Raw genomic sequence first — 14793 nt, 5'->3', positions numbered from 1 at the left:
ATCCCTGAGCACCACATCCCTCAGCACCACATCCCTCAGCACCACATCCCTCAGCACCACATCCCTCAGCACCACATCCCTCAGCACCACATCCACACCTCTGACATCCCTCCACCACCTCCCTGGGCAGCTTCTTCCAGTGCCTACACAACCTTTGCTGGGAAGAAATTGTTCCTGATCTCCAAGCTGAACCTCCCCTGGCACAACCTGAGGCTGTTGCCTCTTGTCCTGTCACTTGCTACATGTGAGAAGAGCCCAACCCCCACCTGGCTCCAACCTCCTCTCAGGGAGCTGTAGAGAGCAGTGAGGTCCCTCCTCAGCCTCCTCTTCACCAGGCTATGATTAAACTGTGTGAGGTCTTGTACTGATGCTAGTTAATCAAAATGATGGCCAGAGGGCTGGAGAACCTCTCCTGTGAAGACAGGCTAAGAGAGTTGGGGTTGAAGAGAAGGCTGCAGGGAGACCTCAGAGCTGCACTTCAGTATCTGAAGGAGAGCTGGGGAGGGACTGTTCAGAAGGGGCTGTGAGGGTAGGATGAGGACAAATGGTTTGGAACTGGAGCAGGGCAGAGTCAGGTTGGGCATCAGGAGGAAGTTCTGCACGATGAGGGTGGGGAGACACTGGAACAGGCTGCCCAGGGATGCATTTGAGGCCCCATCCCTGCAGACATTCAAGATCAGACTCAATGTGTCCCTGTGCAGCCTGCTCTAGCTGGAGGTGTCCCTGCTGAGCGCAGGGGGGTTGGCCAAGATGCCCTTTGGAGGTCCCTTCCACCCCAGTGCCATCTGTGAATCTGTTTGGGTTAACAGATGAGTTTTGGAGGTGAAGTCAGCTGAACTGGAAGGAAAAGGAGTTTACAGCTGTGATCAAGTGCAGGTCCTGCACTCGACCCAGCTCACCCTGACCTCAGATGGCTTTGAAGCATGGGAAGGTGATCATCTCCTGCTTGAGTTTGGAAAGCACAGCTGGCAAAGAGCCTCCCTCCCTTGCTAGTGTCACCCCAGGCTTTCAGAAGGATTCACACCAGGCCTCTTGGGGCTTTGTAGCTGCTGATGCTCTCCAGAGTAAGAGAGAACTTTGTGCTGGGTAACCTTGCCTGCCTGAAGCAGTTGACTGAGGTGCAGGATTCAAAGGTGTCTAGAGGTGTCTCTGGGAGCAGCAAGGTGAGAAACCAGGAGGAAAACCATGCTGAGGACTGGAGAAGAGGACTTGTGCATCAGCACAAGGGAGTCCTCTCCATCCCAAGGCAGCATTGTCCACCTGGACAGTTGATGAGGGTGGGGAGGCACTGGAACAGGCTGCCTGGGGAGGTTCTGGACTGGACCAGGTTGTCTGGGGAGGTCACGAACTGCAACAGGTTGCCTGGAGAGGTTCTGGACTGGAACAGGTTGCCCAGGGAGGTCCTGGACTGGACCAGGTTGCCTGGGGAGGTTGTGGAGTAGGTTTAGACTGGATCTGAGGAAGTTCTTCAGCGCAAGGGTGGTGGGAGTCTGGAACAGGATGCCCAGGGAGGCTGTGGATGTCCCCTCCCTGGAGGTGTTCAAGGCCAGGTTGGATGAGGCCTTGAGCAACCTGTGCTGGTGGGAGGTGTCCCTGCCCATGGCAGGGGGTTGGAACTGGCTGAGCTTTAAGGTCCCTTCCAACCCAACTCATTCCATGAATCTAACCGTCTCCCACTCAGGACAAGTGAGGAGGCACTTGGAATTGTGCAGGGAGTGACTTGAGGATACTCAGTGATGCCACAAAGCCTCCTGGCATTTCCATGCATGCCAGCACTGAGCTGGGCAGGGCAGGTCCCAGCAGAGCCAGCCAGAGCAGGAGTTGGGCTGATGTCAGGCTGGCCATGTGGGGTGGCTGTGCCAGGACCTGTCTCTGGCTGTTTCTGAGCTCCCTGAGGTTTGCCTCTGCTGCTGGAGATTGATTTTTGCCTCTGGGGACCCGAGGGGGTGAGTTGTGCTCCTAGCTGGCCTGAGCTGAACCAGGGCAAACTGCTGATGTTCTCCTCTCCTGCAAGGGATCTGCTTTGTAGGCTGCCTCCTGGGCCTCTTGTCACTGAACAGCAGGGTGGGAAAGGGAAGAGGAGGAGCTCAGGGGTGTCACTTAGTAGAGCATCCCAGACTGGTTTGGGTGGGAAGGGGACCTTCAAAGCTCATCCAGTCCAACCTCCAACCCAGTCCAACCAGGGACATCTAGTGTGAGGTGTCCCTGCCCATGGCAGGGGGGTTGGAACTAGATGATCCTTGTGGTCCCTGCCAACCCTGACTGAGTCTATGATTCTGTTCTATGATCTGCAGTGAGAGCAGCTTGCTCAGAGCTCCAGACAACCTCCCTTGGAATGGTTCCAGGGGCGAGGCACCCACCACCTCTCTGAGCAACTCAGGCCAGGGTCTCACCACCCTCAGTGTCAAACATTTCTTCCTTCTTTCTAGTCCAGATCTCCCTCTTTGAGTTCCAACCATCATCCCTTCTCCTGTCACAACAGGCCATGCTCAAACCTCTCTCCCCAGCTTTCTGAGCAGCTCCTTCAATCACTGAAAGGCCACCAGGAGGTCTCCCTGGAGTCTTCTCTTATGCAGGCTGAGCAAAGCCAACTCTCTCAGCCTGGCCACACAGCAGAGAGGTTCCAGCCTTTGCATCATTGTTGTGGCCTCCTCTGGACCTACTCCACCATGCATGGCATGGCCATAGCTCTGTTCAGATGTTGCATTGGAGCAGTTTTGCCAGTTGCAGTTGACACCTTGAGTCCTCTCCGTTCAGGGGGAGATATGATCCCAGCCCTGTGGAGTTGGGTTTTCATAGACTCATGGAATGGTTTGGCTTGGAAAGGACCTTAAAGACCATCCAGTCCCAACCCCCTGCCATGGGCAGGGACACCTCCCACCAGCCCAGCTTGCTCAGGGGATCATCCAACCTGGCCTTGAACACCTCCAGGAAAGGGACATATGATCACAGAATCATTAATGCTGATGGAGAGCTCTAAGATCACATCTGCAAGGAGAGCTCACAGAGCAACCCCTGAAGGGGTGAAGGAGCTCTGGAGTGTCAAAGGAAGCAGGAAAGCTGTTCCAGCAGCTGGGAACATCATCTCTAAGGTGGCAGATGGCTGTGTGGGGACAGAGGAGGGGACCCTTCCCTCAGCACAAGCAGGAGGTGCAGGGCAGGGCTGCCCCTGGAGGACATCCACAACCTCCCTGGGTAAGGTGCTGCGTGTGGCTGTTGATCATCAGGTTGCTCCTTGGAGAAGGCAGGAAGGAAAAACGATTTCAAAGCCTTCCGAGCAGCAGCAGGAGGAGCAGCAGCAGCATCTCCTGAGGCTGGTGGTGCTGGTTGCAGCAGCTGCTGAGCTGTGTGGCTGGGCTGGAAGCGAAGGTGATGGTCACGGCTGGGGCAGGCTGGTGGCGTTGGTGCTCAAAGGTCAGCCAGAGGGAGGTTCTGCAGAGTTCACCCCCACCCTGAGGGCTAATTGCTCAGCCCTCAGCTCCTCAGCTGTCCACCACTGAGCACACAGTGTTCAGGTCCAGAGATTAAGATGAAAATATGTTCCCCTTGCTAAGGAGAGGACATAAACAAGCAGCAGCAACGCCCCATTAACCTACAGCACTAAAGAGCATGTGGCCAGCCCAGCCCCCAGGGACCTCTGACCCAGCATGGGCCTTAATTGGGGTGTTCAACCTTATCAGCTGGCCTAAGTGCACCTAATAGCTCATTAGCCAAAACCAAAAATACCAACAAAGGAGGAAAGACAGCAAGGGTGACGTCTTGTGAGACCCCCCCCTGCCGCCACCTGCAGCACTGCAGCCTCTCCTGGGGCTCCCCACACAAGCAGGGCATGGAGTGGTGTGGTGGGATGAAAATTCACCCCCCTTCTCCCCCCAACATAAAATTGCCAGAGCAGCTCAGTTGGGGCAGGTCCGGAGGAGGCCACCAAGATGATCAGAGGGATGGAGAACCTCCCCTATTGGGGATGGGATGGGAGGGTTGGGGCTGTTCAGCCTGGAGAAGAGGAGGGTCCAGGGAGACCTTAGAGCAGCCTTCCAGTACCTGAAGGTGCTCCAGGAGAGCTGGGGAGGGACTTTGGACAAGGGCTGGGAGTGACAGGATGAGGGACAATGGCTTTGAGGTGGAAGAGGGGAGATTGGGACTGGAAATGAGGAAGAAATTGTTTGCAGTGAGGGAGGGGAGAGACTGGCACAGGTTGCCCAGAGAGGTCATGGATGCCTCCTGCCTGGAGGTGTTCAGGGCCAGGCTGGATGAGTCCTTGAGCAAGCTGTGCTGTGGCCCCATGGCAGGGGGTTGGAACTGTCTGATCTTTAAGGTCCCTTCCCTTCCAAGCCATTGCAGGATTGAGTGTGTGCTGCATGCCCAGGTGTGCTGGGAGCATTTCTGTGATGCCTTTCCTGCTGCAACTCCATGAGTCACAGGCTGGGAGCAGTTGTGGAGTTAATCATCTGATGTGGGGAGCAACCTTCAGGTAACAAACCCACTTCAAGGTGACTGGAAAGGGATCATTCCCCCTGGCCTCCAGCAGCTCTGCAGCCCTTTCTCCTCCAGGCTCCTCCATGCCCCAACTCCTTGCTGAGCTCCACTCTGCTTTTCCAAGTGATCTGCTGGGGATTTCCTGCTCTCCTAACTGTGCTACAGAAATTCTGCTGAGGATGCTGAGGTCTGTTGAGAGCCATCAGCTGCAGGGGACTCACAGAACGACTTAGGTTGGAAGGGGCCTTAAAGATCATCTGGTTCCAAGCTTCTCTGCCAGGCAGAAGTGGAGCTGTGCCTCCTGGTGCTCAGGTGTGTTGGTTTTAGGAGAAGCTGCTGGCACCAGGGGCTGACTGGGGCTGCCCCTAGGAAGCTGAGCTCCGATGTCAACGTTTGTAGGCTTGGTGATTTCCACCCAGGTTTGTTGTAAACGTGGCTTAGGGGCAGGCTTTGAGTCCCAGCTTGCTTTTCATAAGTGCAAGGATGGTTTGCATGCTGGAGGTCAGGAGTTTGCTTGCAGGGGTGTTTTGGAGCTGTGCTGCAAAGTGCAGCTGCTACAGCGCAGCCAAGGCATCCAGCACTCAGTGTGGGATCCTGGGGGGCATTCAGAAGAGTGGGGCCAGCAGATCAAGGGAGGGTCTCCTCTCCCTCTATTCTGCCCTCGTAAGACCTCACCTGGAGTATTGCATCCAGTTATGGGCTCCCCAGTTGAAGAGGGACAGGGATCTGCTGGAGAGAGTCCAAGGGAGGGCTATGAGGATGATGAAGGGACTGGATGCCCTTAGGTCTTGGGATGGTGGCCAGTCGTGTCCTCAGGTTTTAATTTTCAGAGATGTTTTTCTTCACCAAGCAGGGCTCTCTGCTCACGTTTTTTCCCCCTGGAGCTATTGAACTTTGCTTGTGCCTCGATTTCCTTCATCTTAAATGAGCAAAGGAACTTAGCTTGTGCCATGACATGAGATGTTGAGCAGCTCCTGGGCAGAGGAGAAGGCTGAGAGGGGATCTGATCAATGTCTACCAATATCTGAGACAGAGACCTGCTGGAGAGAGTCCAAGGGAGAGCCAGGAGGATGCTTAGGGGAGTTGAGCATCTCCCCTGTGAAGAGAGACTGAGAGCCCTGGGGCTGTTTAGTCTGGAGAAGAGAAGGCTGAGAGGGATCTGATCAATGTCTATCAATAGCTGAGGGGTGGGGGGCAAGGGGAGGGGGCCAGGCTCTTTTGGGTGCTGCACAGTGATAAGCCAAGGAACACCAGGTTCAAGCTGGAACAGAGAAGGTTCCACCTCAACATGAGGAGAAACTTCTTCATTGTGAGGTTGACAGAGCCCTGGAGCAGGCTGCCCAGGGGGGTTGTGGAGTCTCCTTCTCTGGAGACTTTCCAACCCCACCTGGATGCATTCCTGTGCAGACTCCCCTGGGTGCTCCTGCTCTGGCAGGTTGGGCCTGGATCTCTGGAGATCCCTTCCAACCTCTACCATTCTCTGGTTCTGTGATTTCCTTCACCTTACCTGAGCAGTCTTTTCCCACCTGGGTGTGTTGGTTTTTTTTTTTCCCTCCCTCAGTGCATTGATGCCTGACCAAATGTGTTGAGTCACCTTCTCCATGTATAGATGAGACAACCCTTCTGTTAAATATTCCTGGGAAGTATTCCTGGCAGGCCAATGGCAGCCTCAGCCTGGTTGGCAGGGAGGGGTGAAAGAAAAAGCACCCAACAGCCATGGGATGCTTGTGACAGCAACCCCCCCCCCCCCCCAAAATAGCTTGGTTGAGACTGGTTTTATGTCATATAAAAAAGGGGGTGAAGGAGCTGGGCTGAGCAGAGGGCAGGAGGGTCCTGGGCACACAGCAGCCAGCAGTCAGAGCTCAGTGGGGCTTGTGTTGTTGTTGTTGCTCTTTTACAAGGGGCTGCAGACTGCTGTTAGCATAGTTCAGGACTGTAGGAAGAGGCAAGTTCTCCTGAACTTTACTCCCAGCTTGAACTTTGCAGGAGTTAAGTGAGAGGCAAGGAAGGGGAGAGAAGGAGGAGAGAGAGAGAGAGAGAGAGAGACCGACCCTCGCTCACGCCCCACCGCCGGCAGCACCTAGGATGTCAAATGGAAAAGACAGCCAAGAGAAGCAGCTGAATGGCTTTGGGGAGAAGGGGAAGGAGAGGAGCAGCCCCTCCCAGGTCATCCCCCAGGCTGTTAACCGCAGTATTTTCACCTCTGCAGTCTCCCCTGCCGCCGAGCGCATCCGCTTCATCCTGGGAGAGGAGGATGACAGCCCCGCGCCCCCGCAGCTCTTCACCGAGCTGGACGAGCTCCTGGCCGTCGATGGGCAAGAGATGGAGTGGAAGGAGACTGCCAGGTGGGTTGGGGTGGGCTTTGCTCTGGAGGGGAGGGACAGCTGCACAGGTAGAGATCACATCAGGGTGGAAAAGACCCTGGAGGGGTCCTCTTGTCCAGCCCCTGCTGCAGTCAGCAGGGACACCTCCAGCTAGGGCAGACTGCTCAGGGCCACTGCAAGAGGGAGATTGACAGAATGGGTTGGGTTGGAAGGGCCCTTGAAGGGCGTCCAGCTTTAAGGGAGGCTTCCTGGTGGAAAAGTTCTCATGATTTTAGGGTGACACTTCCCTGGGAATGGCTTGGCAAGCATGGCTTTGACTCCTCTTCTTGCCATGGAAATGGGTTGGGTTGGAAGGGATCTTCAAGCTCAGCCAATTCCAACCCCATGCCATGGGCAAGGACACCTCCCACCATCCCAGGCTGCTCAAGGACTCATCCAACCTGACCTTGAACACCTCCAGGGAGAGGGCATCCACAACCTCCCTGGGCATCCTGTGCCAGAGCCTCACCACCCTCACTGTCAAGAATTTCTTCCTCATCTCCAGCCTTAATCTCCCCTCTCCCATTGCCCTCCTCCTGTCACTCCCAGCCCTTGTCAAAAGTCCCTCCCCAGCTCTCTTGCAGCCCCTTCAGGTACTGGAAGGTTGCTGTAAGGTCTCCCTGTACCCTTCTCTTCTCCAGGCTGAACATCCCCAGCTCCCAGCCTGTCCCCATAGGGGAGCTTCTCCAGCCCTCTGATCATCTTGGTGACCTAATAAATAACAATAACACAAAACTATTTGAAATAATAAAAATAATAATTTGCCTGTTCATTTTAAACAGGCAAAAAAAAAAAAGACCCAAAAAACCCCAAACAACCCCAAAACTCTGAAGCTTTCTGCTTTTGAGGAAGTGCTTGAAGGTGTGTGAGAGAGGCTGGCTTGGGTAGTTTCTTGGGTAGGTTCTCTGCCTCCTCCTTTGGTGCTGCTGGTGGTTTGCTCAAAGAACTTTACCCAAAGCACAGTCCCAAGCCCATGCCAGTCCCCTGGCATGTTCATCTGGGATGTAGAGATGATTTCTGAACACCACCAAGAAGTGCCACTGGGTTGGATCCATCACCTCAAGGCTGCTGGTTGCCCTCTAGTCCTTAGGAAGTTAGGAATATTTTGTATACTCTACAAATACTTCCCTTGGGTTTGCCTTAGAAGGTAACTCCCTGATTGCAGTCTGGTGGCTGTGAAGCCTGAAAGGTCTCACCCCAGAGAGCTGCTCTCACCCCCCAGAGCTGCTCACCCCTCAGAGCTGTCCAGGGCTCTTCCTTCCCCATTCCCAACCCCGCTTGCTGAACTCCAGGCTTTTCATTTTCCTTTCTTGTGGCTGGGCTGAGCTCTTTCCCCACCTCCCAGCCTCACAGTGCTGGCACTTAGCACATCTTGTTTGGTTACCTTAATCTTCTTTACCCTCAATTTGATGAGGTGCTCCAGCACCTACCCCTTCACCCCCCACCTTATCTCTCTTTATTTTGACTTCTTGGTCACTTGGAGAACCTGTGGAAGAACTTTTCACCTTTTACTCTTTAACTCCTACCTTGTTGCTCATCCTTTTCCCCTTTTATTGCTTTCCTTCCCCAGGGAGGCTGTGGATGCACCCTCCCTGGAGGTGTTCAAGGCCAGGTTGGATGAAGCCTTGAGCAGGCTGTGCTGGTGGGAGGTGTCCCTTGGAACTGGATGATCCTGAAGATTCCTTCCAACCCAAATCATTCTATAGATCTGTGAATCATTAGCTCAATGCTTCCATTCTGTCCCTTGTCCCACTTCCGGTGACAGCAGAGGATGCTTTGCTTTGTGCATGCTGAGGTCCCTTCCAACCCAACCCTTTCTATGGATCTGTGAATCATCAGCTCTGTGCTTCCACTCTGTCCCACCTCAGCTGGTGACAGCAGCTGATGCTTTGCTCTGTGCATGCTGAGGTCTTTGGGGAGGGGTTGCAATGCCAATGGAAATGATGAGACCCTTGTGTGGCCTTTCTTACCAAGCAGTCTCCTCAGTCTGTCCTTTATACTGTGAATATTGGGAAGCTGTTTTTCCTCCAGTCCACTGATGTCATCCATCCATCAGGAGCTTCACAAAGCTCTGCTGCTTCTTGAAGGATGCCTCAGGAGTGCTCCACTCCTACCTTTCAAAGGAGCTTGGGTGGGACATCATAAAATCACTGAATATTTGGGGGTGGAAGGGACCTCTGGAGATCATCCAGCCTGACCCCCCTGCTAGAGCAGGGTCACCCAGGGCAGGTCATACAGGAACACAGCCAGATGGATCTTGAAAGTCTCCAGAGAAGGAGACTCCACAACCTCTCTGGGCAGCCTGTTCCAGGGCTCCAGCAACATTCCTAAGATCTCCTCGCAGTCTTCTCTTCTCCAGACTAACCAGCCCCAGGGCTCTCAGCCCTTCCTCATCACACAGAGGTTCCAGTCCCTTCATCATCCTCCTAGCCTCTCTTGGACACTCTCCAGCAGATCTCTGTCCCTTTGCAACTTGGGAGCCCAGAGCTGGACTCCATACTCCAGATTTGGTCTCACTAGGGCAGAGCACAGGGGGGGAGGAGAACCTCCCTTGACCTTCTGGCCACACTCTTCTTGATGCCCCCCAGGAGAGCATTGGCCTTGGCCACAAGGGCACATTGCTGTGCTCTTGGTACCTTCAGGTGGCTGTAGAGAGAAAAGGAGGTTCCTCTTCTCTGGCAAACGATTTCTGGCTTTAGGTGTCCTCACAGGTTGCTAGAAGTGCTAGATGGAGCAGGTTCTCCCTCTTTGAAGATACATCTTCATGAAGGTACATGCCATGCTTGAAGCACCATGTTGAGGCACCCAGTGATGCCCAAACTTGACCCAAGCTCCTGGCTGTGGAGCTCTTCTGCTGATAGTGATCTTGCCCAGGTTCAGGATTTTTCAGTACCTTCCTGAAATGACCTCATCTTGCCCAGCCAAACCTGCTGGAAGCTGAGGAGCAGCTCCTGGAGCTGGCCAGCTCTGTGCTTCAGCAGGCAGACCAGCTGCAGCTCTTCACTCCTAGAGCAGTGTGGAAGTGGGGGGAAGGAGAAGGGGATTGGCACTGGAAGGGTCAGGCAGGTGAGGCCACCCCCTCCAGAGCTCTCCTGGGCAGCAGAAAAAATGCCTGCCACAAAATCTCTAGCAAGAGCTCTAAAGCTACTGATCAAAGATGATTGCATCAGGTTGGAAGGGACCCTCAGAGGTCACCTTGGCCAACCCCCCTGCAGGCATCAGGGGCACCTCCAACCAGATCAGGCTGCCCAGGGCCACATCAAGTCTGACCTTGAATGTCTCCAGGGATGGAGCCTCAACCACCTCCCTGGGCAGCCTGTTCCAGTGTCTCCCCACCCTCACTGTGCAGAACTTCCTCCTGATGTCCAACCTAACTCTGCCCTGCTCCACTTTCAAACCATTGTCCCTTGTCCTATCCCCACAGCCCCTTCTGAACAGTCCCTCCCCAGCTCTCCTGGAGCCCCTTTCAGGTACTGGAAGGCTGTTCTAAGGTCTCCCTGCAGCCTTCCCTTCTCCAGGCTGAACACCCCAAGTCTCTCAGCCTGTCCCCAGAGGGGAGGCTCTCCAGCCCTCTGATTATCTTGGTGGCCTCCTCTGGTCCACACTCCATCAGGTCCCTGTCTCTTCTGTGTTGGGAACCCCAGAGCTGGATCCAGTGACGACCTTTAGTTGCCCATGCTGGTTCTTGATGCATGTTCAGCTTCCTGTAGGGCAGCCCCAGGATGAGTGGGCTGTAGCTGGCCCTTTGCCCATGGTGACATTTCTGACAGTAGGTAAAGTCACCCCATGGCCAAGGCTTGAGGATGTCACCTTCCTCTGCCTGGTCCTGGTGCCTGTTGGCACAGAGACCTGCTGGAGAGAGTCCAAGGGGGAGCCAGGAGGATGCTTAGGGCACTTCAGCATCTCTCCTGTGAAGAGAGACTGAGAGCCCTGGGGCTGTTTAGTCTGGAGAGGAGAAGGCTGAGAGGGAGCTGATCAATGTCTATCAATAGCTGAGGGGAGGGGAGCAGGGGGAGGGGGCCAGGCTCTTTTGGGTGCTGCACAGTGATATGCCAAGGAACACCAGGTTCAAGCTTGAACAGAGAAGGTTCCACCTCAACATGAGGAGAGACTTCTTTGCAGTGATGGTGACAGAGCCCTGGAGCAGGCTGCCCAGGGGGGTTGTGGAGTCTCCTTCTCTGGAGCCTTTCCAACCCCACCTGGATGCAGTCCTGTGCAGACTGCCCTGGGTGCTCCTGCTCTGGCAGGGGGTTGGACCTGATGATCTCTGGAGGTCCCTTCCAACCTCTGATGTGATACTGTGAGCCTGTGGTGGTGGTGCTGGGCAAGGACTGACAGTGAAGGTCCAGGGAGGGTCCAGCAGGTTTCCCAGCTGTGACATCAGCAGCAGAGCAGGAAGGGGGCAGGTCTGGTGCTGTGAGAGGTAACCTGAAGCTCTGGGGCACTGGCTGGCTGCCACTGCTGCTGATGGCAAGGGCTTGGAACTAGATGATCCATAAGGTCCCCCCTGCCAGCCAAGCCAAGCCAGCCCTTTGCAGGATGCTCTGATAGCAGTCAGAGGAATGTTCCTTTCCCATCTGTGAGCCAGGGTCTGCAGAGAGGCTCAGCAAGCACTTCTGCTGCCCCTGAGGGGTTGCCACAGCCCCTGCCTGCTGCGGAGCCACGGGCAGGGTCAAGGCTGGAGGTGGGGCTGACACCTCCTGCTTGCTGCTCTTGGGCTGTGGGCTTAGGGCTGTAAAGAGTATTTTGCACAGAGGAGGCTTTGACCTTTGCTCTCCTCTTCAGGCAGAGAGGAGCTTTCTTTGGGGCAGGAGGAGGTTCAGAACCTCTTCTGTTAAATCATTAAACAACAGCCAGAGAGCAGAGGGAACTTGACCATAGGAAGTTCCACCTGAACATGAGGAGGAACTTCTGCACTTGGAGGGTGGTGGAGCACTGGAGAAGGCTGCCCAGGGAGGTGGTGGAGTCTCCATCTCTGGATCTCCATCTCCATCCAAGACCCATCTGGATGTGTTCATGTGTGACCTGCACTGGATCCTATGGTCCTGCTCTGGCAGAGGGTTGGACTGGATGATCTCCAGAGGTCCCTTCCAGCCCCTGACATCCTTTGCTCCTAACATCCTGTGATCTGCTGAGGTCCCTTCCAGCCCCTGACATCCTCTGCTCCTAACATCCTGTGATCTGCTGAGGTCCCTTCCAGCCCCTGACATCCTCTGCTCCTAACATCCTGTGATCTCCAGAGGTCCCTTCCAGCCCCTGACATCCTTTGCTCCTAACATCCTGTGATCTGCTGAGGTCCCTTCCAGCCCCTGACATCCTCTGCTCCTAACATCCTGTGATCTGCTGAGGTCCCTTCCAGCCCCTGACATCCTCTGCTCCTAACATCCTGTGATCTGCTGAGGTCCCTTCCAGCCCCTGACATCCTCTGCTCCTAACATCCTGTGATCTGCTGAGGTCCCTTCCAGCCCCTAACCTCCTGTGCTGCTGTCCCTGCTCAGGTGACCCATGAGACCTTTGCCACTCAACCATGGATTTGTGACCTTGGGGACATGTGGGAAATCCCTTGGCCCTTGTCTGGCTGCTGTGGTGGTTCAGCTGCCTGGCTGCTTCCTGTGTCTTGAAGGAGCCAGCAGCAGCTCTACCAAAGTCTCTGTGCTCTGCCCTTTTGCAGGTGGATCAAGTTTGAGGAGAAGGTAGAGCAAGGTGGGGAGCGATGGAGCAAGCCTCACGTGGCCACCTTGTCCCTGCACAGCTTGTTTGAGTTGAGGACCTGCATAGAGAAGGGCTCCATAATGCTGGATATTGAAGCCTCTTCCCTCCCACAGGTGGTGGGTAAGTGAAAGCTGCCCTGGACCTTGCCCCCCTCAGCTCCTCCCTACCTGTTTTTCATCAAGTCATGGAGTTAGAGAATCATTCTGGTGGGGGAGTCTGGGGCTCCCCAGGTCAAGAGAGACAGAGACCTGGTAGAGAGTCCAAGGGAGAGCCAGGAGGGTGGTTAGGGGACTTGAGCATCTCCCCTGTGAAGAGAGACTGAGAGCCCTGGAGCTGTTTAGTCTGGAGAGGAGAAGGCTGAGAGGGAGCTGATCAATGTCTATCAATAGCTGAGGGGTGGGGGGCAAGGGGAGGGGGCCAGGCTCTTTTGGGTGCTGCACAGTGATATGCCAAGGAACACCAGGTTCAAGCTTGAACAGAGAAGGTTCCACCTCAACATGAGGAGAAACTTCTTCATTGTGAGGTTGACAGAGCCCTGGAGCAGGCTGCCCAGGGGGGTTGTGGAGTCTCCTTCTCTGGAGCCTTTCCAACCCCACCTGGATGCATTCCTGTTCAGACTGCCCTGGGTGCTCCTGCTCTGGCAGGGGGGTTGGACTCAATGATCTCTGGAGGTCCCTTCCAACCTCTACTATACTGTGAAGAGACCTTTAAAATCATGGAGTCCAACCATTGACTGGACACTGTCAGGTCACCACTGAACCATACCCCTCAGCACCATGGCTTTGAAACCCCTCCAGGGGTGGGGACTCCACCACTGCCCTGGGCAACCTATTCCAGTCTCTCACCACCTCACTCTAAACAATTTCCTCCTCACCTGCAGCCTGAATCTCTCCTTCTCAAGCTTCAATCAATTCCTCAATCTTTCCTTCTCAAGCTTCAATCAATTCCTCAATCTTTCCTTCTCAAGCTTCAATCCATTCCTCAATCTTTCCTCCTCAAGCTTCAATCCATTCCTGAATCTCTCCTTCCCAAGCTTCAATCCATTCCTCAATCTTTCCTCCTCAAGCTTCAATCCATTCCTGAATCTCTCCTTCTCAAGCTTCAATCAATTCCTCAATCTTTCCTTCTCAAGCTTCAATCCATTCCTCAATCTTTCCTTCTCAAGCTTCAATCCATTCCTCAATCTTTCCTGCTCAAGCTTCAATCCATTCCTGAATCTTTCCTCCTCAAGCTTCAATCCATTCCTGAATCTTTCCTCCTCAAGCTTCAATCCATTCCTGAATCTTTCCTTCTCAAGCTTCAATCCATTCCTGAATCTTTCCTTCTCAATGAATCTTTCCTTCTCAAGCTTCAATCCATTCCTGAATCTTTCCTCCTCAAGCTTCAATCCATTCCTGAATCTCTCCTTCTCAAGCTTCAATCCATTCCTCAATCTTTCCTCCTCAAGCTTCAATCCATTCCTCAATCTTTCCTCCTCAAGCTTCAATCCATTCCTGAATCTCTCCTTCCCAAGCTTCAATCCATTCCTCAATCTTTCCTCCTCAAGCTTCAATCCATTCCTGAATCTCTCCTTCTCAAGCTTCAATCAATTCCTCAATCTTTCCTTCTCAAGCTTCAATCAATTCCTCAATCTTTCCTTCTCAAGCTTCAATCCATTCCTCAATCTTTCCTTCTCAAGCTTCAATCCATTCCTCAATCTTTCCTCCTCAAGCTTCAATCCATTCCTGAATCTCTCCTTCCCAAGCTTCAATCCATTCCTGAATCTTTCCTCCTCAAGCTTCAATCCATTCCTGAATCTTTCCTTCTCAAGCTTCAATCCATTCCTGAATCTTTCCTTCTCAATGAATCTTTCCTTCTCAAGCTTCAATCCATTCCTGAATCTTTCCTTCTCAATGAATCTTTCCTTCTCAAGCTTCAATCCATTCCTGAATCTTTCCTCCTCAAGCTTCAATCCATTCCTGAATCTCTCCTTCTCAAGCTTCAATCCATTCCTGAATCTTTCCTCCTCAAGCTTCAATCCATTCCTGAATCTTTCCTCCTCAAGCTTCAATCCATTCCTCAATCTTTCCTCCTCAAGCTTCAATCCATTCCTCAATCTTTCCTCCTCAAGCTTCAATCCATTCCTCAATCTTTCCTCCTCAAGCTTCAATCCATTCCTGAATCTTTCCTCCTCAAGCTTCAATCCATTCCTGAATCTTTCCTTCTCAATGAATCTTTCCTTCTCAAGCTTCAATCCATTCCT

General features: G+C 53.6%; 1 protein-coding gene across 3 annotated transcripts in view; it reads left to right on the top strand.

Annotated features, from left to right (window-relative positions):
- SLC4A4 (solute carrier family 4 member 4) overlaps positions 1–14793 on the top strand; it is a 121069-nt gene that overhangs the window by 44495 nt on the left and 61781 nt on the right. For all 3 annotated transcript variants that reach the window (XM_054392253.1, XM_054392255.1, XM_054392254.1), the window contains exons 3-4: positions 6686–6821; positions 12511–12671. In XM_054392253.1, the coding sequence (XP_054248228.1) occupies positions 6686–6821; positions 12511–12671 (297 nt within the window). The remainder of the gene's footprint in view (positions 1–6685; positions 6822–12510; positions 12672–14793) is intronic.

Source organism: Indicator indicator, chromosome 25, assembly GCF_027791375.1.
Source record: "Indicator indicator isolate 239-I01 chromosome 25, UM_Iind_1.1, whole genome shotgun sequence".
Lineage (NCBI taxonomy): Eukaryota > Metazoa > Chordata > Aves > Piciformes > Indicatoridae > Indicator > Indicator indicator.
Note: the sequence above shows the minus strand (reverse complement) of the source record. Positions and strands in the feature narration are given on the sequence as shown.